The sequence below is a fragment of the Cariama cristata genome, unplaced genomic scaffold, assembly GCF_000690535.1.
Source record: "Cariama cristata isolate BGI_N322 unplaced genomic scaffold, ASM69053v1 scaffold6625, whole genome shotgun sequence".
In the NCBI taxonomy this organism is placed as follows: domain Eukaryota; kingdom Metazoa; phylum Chordata; class Aves; order Cariamiformes; family Cariamidae; genus Cariama; species Cariama cristata.
In genome coordinates, this window is record NW_009615684.1 from 78,562 (window position 1) to 87,064 (window position 8,503).

The 8,503-nt window shown below is 46.5% G+C and overlaps 1 protein-coding gene across 1 annotated transcript in view; it reads right to left on the minus strand.

Moving 5' to 3' along the window:
• Positions 1 to 4,824: 4,824 nt before the first annotated feature.
• The window catches only part of GALNT14 (polypeptide N-acetylgalactosaminyltransferase 14), a gene marked incomplete at its 5' end in the record, with an annotated part of 21,012 nt that continues 17,333 nt past the window's right edge, over positions 4,825 to 8,503 (minus strand). Inside the window, 2 exons of the mRNA XM_009699901.1 lie at positions 4,825 to 4,983; positions 5,564 to 5,683. Coding sequence (XP_009698203.1) covers positions 4,825 to 4,983; positions 5,564 to 5,683 — 279 coding nt within the window. The remainder of the gene's footprint in view (positions 4,984 to 5,563; positions 5,684 to 8,503) is intronic.

Genomic DNA, 8,503 nt, shown 5'->3' on the forward strand with positions numbered 1-8,503 from the left:
TAAGCTGGACACCCAACACCAGTCTTCCTTAAACTCTTCAGCCAACTAAAGCAGCCACGTAATATTAAAACTGGAGCTGGACTGATCATTCAAAATTAATTTAGCCAGAACATTAATGAGCTACAGTTTCTTCTGCTGCTTGTGTATAATCTGCTTGTTTTTGCTTCTACAAACAATTCTAGCCCATAGCTTTTCACTAAAACTTTTAAGATCTGAGATTTGAGCAGCGCAGATCCTATTGCACAGTTGTGATCAGAGTCCAAGCCACAAAGAATACCAGCCGGTTACACTCGGACCCTGGTTTGCTTAGGGCAGTCTGGTGGGTTGGCCCTGGCTGGCAGCTAAGCTCCTACCCAGTCACTCGCTCACTCCTCACCAAACAGGATGGGGGAAAGAATCAGAAGGGCAAAACTGGGAAAAACTTGTGGGTCAAGATAAAGACAGTTTAATAAGTGAAGGAAAAGGATAGAAAAAAAAAAACAACAACCCAGTGATGGAAAGGCAGTCACTCACCACCTGCAGACTGATGCCCAGTCAGTCTCCAAGTAACACCTGCTGTGGAACCGCCCCCCCCCCAGTTTCATTGCTGAGTGTGACATTATATGGTATGAGATATCACTTTGGTCAGTTTGGGTCAGCTGTCCCGGCTGCGTCCCCTCCCAACCTCTTGCCCAACCCTAGCCTACTCACTGGGGCAGCAGAGTAAGATGGAGAAGGCCTTGACACTGCGCAAGCACAGCAATAACTAAAACGTTGTTGTGTGTTATCAACACTGTTTTGGTCACCAGCCTAAAACACAGCACCATACAGGATGCTATGAGGAAAATTAACTCCATCCGAACCAGACCCTGTACAGGCAGATAATAAGGGTCCATGGAGCTAACTCCAGAGACTGCCAGTCCCTTGCCAGTCCAGTACTGCTGGTATTGTATGCAACCAAAATTAATACTCTCTTCAAAACATTCAGTCTTCACTAAAAGTTTGGGAAACTGAGGCAGGGAAATGAAGTTAGCTATCCCAAGTTGTTCCTAGAAGCAGAAGAAGGGATTAGCGCTCAGGGCTGGTGCTTGTCTTGAACCACAGTCCTCCAGTCTTCATCCACCAGCCCTATTTTCCCATTGCATGACTGGATAATCAAAGAGCTTTGAATTCAGTTTCCATCTCTTTACTACTAAATTATTACATCAGCATGTTGTAAGCTGAGGTTCTTAACCAAGCATTGGTTCTTTGTGTTGTTGTCTTATGGTACTGTGCTGGTACAGAGAGAGGATGAGCACAAAACATCTGGAAATCACATAAGCAGCAAGGTAGGGACTGTAAGACTTCTCTAGCCCAACTAAAACCAGAACAGATTTGTTCTCACTAGAACACAGATCTCCTTCGGGAGGGAAGGGGAAGGCTAAGGTGCTTTGTGGGGTTTTTTTGTTTGTTTTGTTTTTGTTTTTGGTTTTTTTTAGTTTTTTTTGGTTTTTTTTTTTTTTGCATAGCTTTGGTTAGCTCTTTAAAAGGCAGTAGTAGTTCTAGCCCTGAGTTTCCTGCTCTGAATCTAATTTTCCCAAGGCACAAGAAGTGACTTACCTGGAGATCATAAAGGCTGTCACAAAGCTCAACAGCCAGGATTAGAACCGTATTTTCTACTTTACCTTCTGTTCTTTCAAGTCAGTGCAAAATGTTACCAAAAAACATTACTACCAAATGACATTAGGTCTTAAGAGGTATAGGCATATGAGCCCACCTAGATACACCTATCAATGTCATGTATATTTGTTCACAGCATGATAATAAATGTCTAGGCAAGTAACAAATACAAAGCAAAAAAGTTCATCTGTCTCCAGTGTATTTTAATAAGTGAAATAAACCTAAAGGTATAAGTTGCATTTCAGCAGCAGTTAACCTTTCCCCTGACATGATGCAAGGTCTCTTTGCAGGGACACTAAGCAGATTTGCTAAATGCCGTATTGGGGCTAACTCTGGGGACTGCCAGTCCATCGCCTGCTTATATAAAGCTTCTCAGGAGTCAGGCTGATACCCTCAGGCTTCTCCGAAAACATTGCTGATCCATGGGGCTAATCTCATTTCTTGGATCACGAAATAAGCTGTAGTCTAAGGGTTACAGCTGATGGATGCATGAGCCACAATCACCAGTTCGCCGAGTGGCTGCGGCTCCCCAGGGCTGTTAGGTACTTGGTGACTTGTGGGCCTGCAAGAGACTTAGCTGAACCATGCTGCTCTCTGGTAGGGGACACCACGGCTGGTGTCACCTTCCCCACTGCCTGCCTTCCACTGCCCTCAAACGAGTTCATGGTGATCACCTTAGTGTGTGTTTTGGAATAGGAGGGGTTTGGTATGGCAGCATTTGGGTTTCAGAAAGAGGCAAGAGAGCCAAAAAGCTGGTCAAACAACTTTTTCCTGGAATACATCCCTGCAGGTCCCACGGGTCGGTGTGCTCAAGCACACACACCTGTAGTGAGGTAGCTGTTTCTGCTAAGGCAAAGAAGAGCATTACCTGTTTAGAGAGCTTTGGCTGTCAGCAGAATGGATAATTGCAGCTTTGATGGAAAATAATAAAGCTAGCTAGGTCTGAGGTCCTGCTCAGAGTGTACCTGCCAGGTGCTGGACTTCAAAACTGAGGCCAAGTTGTTCATATCTTTGAATTTTCAGAATCAAAGCGCCAGCAGCTGGGCAGTCCTGGGTTGTAGGCACAGTACAGGTGTGAACATGTTAAGCTTCAGGCTCGTGGGAGCTGCTTTCCCTTGTAAGCACTAGAAAGGGAATTACTATCACTTGCCTGTCATTGCCGGTGTGAAAAGTAAGTCTGATATTTCTCCGTTCAATTAAATAGAAGGAGCCCAAAGTCATGCCCCTTCTTTGTGAAAGGGGTCCATTCCGTTTTAAGTGCCTTCCTTGTTTCCTGTGCAAAGTGGTGACATGGAAACACCATCTCCCACCACAAAATGACAGCTTGTTCCAGCCCTTTCATAACAGAAGCCCTTGAGGTTTGCATCAAGGGAGCTTGATGAGGTTAGTAATCACGGCAGCACAGGGAAGGCATTTATACCCTGTGACCTTTTGTAAATAAAAGAGTTTTACTGGTTCTGCCTCTAACAGCAGGGAGATTTACACATACAGCTTTCTCCCAGCACTGAGGGAGGCGAAACTGGGGCAGTAAAATCCTGAAAGCCAGCAATTTATTCAAGAAGGGATGCTCAGAGCACTTGAAGGCTCAAAGCTTACGGTGTTTTACCTGCAGTTTGCAGCACAGGAAACAAAGGATAGGATTTTCATTAAACCCTAGCATTTTTAGAGACACAAACTGTATTTTTCTTCAAGTCACACTGACAGTCCTGCGAAAGTTCTCTTCGAGAGCTGTTACTACAAAAGAGCTGTGTGCACAGCTCTTGGTGATTCACTGCCTGTTACCTGTTGCTGTAGTGGGAGCTGCTCTGAAATACAGGCTGGAAAGGACCCTCCGGTCTTCTACTCCTAAGACCCCTTCTGAGGTCTTCTGTCCTACTCCTCTTTGGCAGTCACCTCACTCCCACGTAGTGATAGCACCTGACATGACCTCTGGTTAATGACTTATCTCCAAAAGCTGATGAAATAATTTCTGCCAAGTCTGCCTATGCTAAATGACTTTGGGAGAGAGGTACTTTGTGACCCCAGGGTTCCCTGCTCACAGCTGTGACTGGGGGAATCTCAAACTTTCTTCAGTACTTGACATCTTGAGCTACAAGATACCTGGGAAGCAAAACCAGGTAATATCCCTTTTCCTTTCTCAGAGCAGTCTCTAGTTTTAATTACCTCCTCCGTTCCTTCAGTAGCAGCACTTCATGGGAGTCCCCTCTTCTGTAATTGGGAAATTGGGAAACAGAAATATGACACAATTACCTTCAATTACCAAAAATATTACTTTTATGGAAGAAAAGTGAAAATTTGACTTAGTCCAGATCTGAAGCAGTGAGAGACACATAGTGAGATTATAGGGGAGTTTTCAGTGACCGAGGCTCCCCCGTGGCCTTCAGAGAGGAGAAATAATCATGTCACTCCCTTTCCTCCCAGCTTCACAGCAGTTTATATCCTTTAATCCCAAACACTGAATCCTGTGTTTGCTTGGGCTTTGGAGATTCAACAACGCCCACATGCAGTCAGCACAGAGCAGGATTCCCTCATTACTTGTTGGTTTGATCCTGGCCACAGCCATAAACAACTGCCCTGCCTCTGTATACACAGCACATACGTGGATCGGATACAAATTCCAATGTGCAACACGCCTCTACCTATACTGTCTGCAGAAGACAAACTCATCCACAGCAATGAAAAGTGCAAAGATAATTCAGTGTTTTCCACTTGATCCCAGCCGATGTTTCTTAGCATCCCTTGGCACATCCTTCCTTGTGCACCTGCCTCACCCCTCAAAAGCTATCGAGATGCTTGTTTTGCTGAGTCCAAGTCTCCTTTTGGTCTCCAAGGCTCTTCTACCTGTGTTTCCAGAGAGATTAATCAATACTGTGCACACTGAACTTCTGTAGGACCCATCACAGGAGTCCCGGTATCCCTCTAAAACATTTAAAGTTTGGTTTTTTGCCATGCCTTCTCTCTTAATGTATGACCACCAACAGGCCAATACCAGCTGCACATCTTGCGGACAACATTTGTTGTTCAACTCGGAGCACTATGTCCTTATTTTTACTTGAATGATTCTTCTCCTGTCCCATAGTACACAAGGACTCCCAATGGTTTTGCATTTGAGCTCCATCTGGTACATCTCGGCTGCACGTAACAACGTCTGAGTGCCCATCCTCACTGTGTAAGTCCTCCAGTAGGTCAAGACATCACCATGTCCCAACGCTGGCTCATGGCTGTGCTCTCACAAGGGTTGATGACAAGCTCTTTGGTACTCTCACTCGTGTCCCCAATGGTCTCAGTATCCAAACAGAAGCGTGAAGCTATGTGTTCAATGTGTGACCCAACTTTACCCCATCGCTGAGGAGAGACACACACAAGAGGAGAAACAGGGGTGAACAAGCTTCCTCCTCATTATACTTTTCCTATACTGTTCCAGCATCAAGAGGACTGTCATCACTAAGCCTTTGTGGCCTGATGCTGGGAAGAACAGGGTCCCCAAACCCACACCGAGCAGAGCACATGCTGAGTATTTCTCCCATCAGAAGCACGCTCATTTAAGCTCAGCCTCTGCTTGGCTTCAGGAAGATAATATATTACTAACAGCTTTTTCCCCAGGTCACTGGTTCAAATGCCAGCTTGATGATTAACTGCAAGAAACGTTAGCGTCTGCTGGCTGACTGGCAGCCCGTGTGAACTAAATTGCCAGTTTTGGTTTGACTTCTGCAGATAAGTATCCAGATCACCACCCGCATTAATAGACATCCTTATCAACACACTCATTTAAGAGGCAAAGGGTTGAACGGGCTGGAGTCTGTATTCCCCGATAGACTGTGCTTCTCAGATGAAGTCAGAGTGCACAGGCCATTTGCTATGCAGTAATACTATGCTGAAAGAGAGGGAACCTCAAAGAAAACGGGGGATCAGCGAAAGGGCTCACCTGCTTGTTGTCACCTTCTTTGCAAGGTGACAGCAGCACCTGGGAACCGGGGAAGAGGGTGTACACGGACAAGCACAGCTGCTGCTGGCGGACTTGGTGGTTGTATGTGTATGTCCATTCCTGCAAAGAGGAAGAAAAAGAAAGGAAATGAGAGATCAGGGTTGATTCTTGGTAGTCTTCTACCTGGAAAGCAAACACTTTGGCTTGGATCCTGCCCCCTCTAAGCACAAACCTCATTGACTTCAAGAGGCACCAGGACAGGTCACTAGGATGTTTCAAGCCTCCTCAAAACTGCTGCTGTCATTGGGGGGCTGCATGTACCAAAGAGAATGTCTGCAAAAGCTGCTGGAAGAAAATGGTTCATAGGGCAAAGCTATTTCATAGCCTGAACTGGGCTGTGGGAACAAGGAACAAGGGCATGGAAAAACAGCAAGAGAGAGGTGGAAATATTGCTAACCACACAATGTGCAATCCTCTTTTTCCAAGGAAGAGCAGCAGAAGTGCTTTGCAGCTGGCAGCGGGAAAGAGGAGGTGATATATAGCAAATGTTTGCAAATCCCAGGATTCTGTTCACAAATATCACAAAAATCCAGGGTAAAGCTCGGCTTTATTTCAAAGGAGTGGGACCAAACTCCAAACGTCTGCTGTACTGGTTTGCTATGACCACCGCTATTGCTGTTCCCCTGGGCTGTCATGGAATTTTTTTTCCCATGCTGCTTTTCATGTTCACCTGCTCGTTATCAGCTCCTCAGCCCAAGAAATAAACTTTGGAGGAGCAGAGAGTCTGTCCTGTTTGAAGCTTACCATACAACAGGGGCTCTCTGGGATGATCCTTTTTTTTCACCCATGGATGTTTTACTTGGGAGAAAAAAAAAGAGTAGCTGATAGTTTGACCAGGATTTCCAAATGTGCTGGACAAAGCATCATGCATGTACAGATACACTGCTTAGCCCAGGAGTATTTCACACAAGTTTACTCCAATGTTTATTCCAGTTGAACGTTTTCTATCATTCACCTGTGCTCATATTGCCCAAAAGCACCTCCTGAGGATCAGAGACTGCCCAGGCAAGGGCCATCTCCCTGCTATTTGTATGTGTACACAAGCAGACAAAAGCTGCTTTGGCTACGGGAAACTGCAAACCATGCTTTTATAAAACCCCGGAGAATGATTTCTGGAACAAGTTTTTTGTTTATAACTTTGTGCGGGCATTAACTTTAAAATTAGAAAGAGTAGGGCTGGAAGGGGTTTCTGAGGGCCTCTAGCCAGGGTGCAAAGCAGGATCAGCTCCTGCCGTGTAAATGGCTCTGAGGCAGCCGTCAGGCGAGCAGCAGTGGGAGCAAACGGAAAGCAGGATGCTGAGCCCTGGCAGGGCGGGTGAGCAGGACCGGAGGACAAAGAGCAGGTTGGCTTCACTGGCAGAGGGCAATAGCCATGCTGGAGAGAGCGAGGCCAGGGAGCAAGAGGGTTTCCGCAATAGGCCCCAAGAGCCAAGGGAAATGCTTTGACAGGGTACAGGCTATGAGAACTGGGAAAGCTGCTGTGAAAGAAAAGGTGCAGAGAGAAAGCAAAACAGTTGAGAGCTCAGATACGGAGGAGTGAAGTGAGCAGGGGTGTTGGCAATGGAGGGGAAGGCACTGCTCAGACGTATGGCAGTTGGGCTGGGTCTGGAAAAATGAAGGGTAAAAGGTGCTCCGGGGAGACTGCAACCCCTCCTGAGTGCTGGAGAGGGAGGTGAAGAATGGCTGCTCTGATCTCAGAGCTGGGACGCCTGCAGCTTCCCCTGACTTTGAATGGTGAAGGCTTTAGGTTGCATTAGCATGAGTTATTAGAGCAGGGAAATGCTTCCACCCCATTGGTATTTGTCACCGTCAGCAGCTCTAACTCCTCTCCCCAACTTCAAAAGACAGCTGCAGGCATTTAATTCCTGGGAATATAAGTCCCACTTCATTCAGATTCTTAGCCACCTGGAAGGGAAAACACGCTTTTGCACAGCAGACCCAGACCCACAAGGACTTCACACTGGGATCCTCACACCCCGCGCTTCTTAGCCTACTACTCCCCACCAGCTAATGGAAATCAAACCTGCCTTTCTGAACAGCCTGCCCACAGGCTTCTCAGTGAGAGCTGCCCAGGATTTCGGCACATAACAAGCATTCATTTTCAAAGCCACAGTCTGCACCCAAAGGGCCTTCTGGCAACTACTTCTTCGTTGTCAGATGGAGCAGAGTTTACCTGATCCTACAGTGAACACATTCCAGACATCCCAACCATGCACACTGTCAGCTGCTGTGTAAACCACCAGCCTGGGAAATCAGGTGCCAAATTAGTCCTGCATCTGTGAAGAACCAAGCCCTACGGGGCAAGCTCCAACACCTGTTCTTGGCGCCCACGCTGCTACAAGCTGCTTTGAAAACATGCTTTAAATTTTTAACCAATTGTTCATCATTTTAGCTCAGGACAGGGCTGGAGCTGCACCCACGAGGCTCCTCAGCAAGCAGCAAGTTAATTCTGTAACTCGTGCGTATGTTGAAACTCCCAACTAACTCAGGCCATGGGACTTCATTTTTTTGCTTTGACCTCTTAATCTCTTTGCTTCACTGAGGCATCTCATGGAGGACCGCTTCTCCCAGAGGTTCTCCATGCTTTTTTTCCAGGCCAAGCTCTGTTCAAGCCTTCCCAATATTCACATCCTCTCAGGGCAGGACCATCCTCGCATTCAGCAAAGTGCCATGGGATAGACAGGGTGGTGGTAACCCTCTTTCCTTAGCTGTTATTCATCATAAGAAGAGAGGCCTTCAGAGGTAGATGTATGTGTCAGTTCAACAGCTGACATTGGATCCTCCTCTCTTGCCCCCAGGTTGTCCTGCTACTGTCTTTATCTAAACTGACAGATTTTCACACGGCTCTTCTATTTTGGCAGAATGGCTTTTTATGGAAGT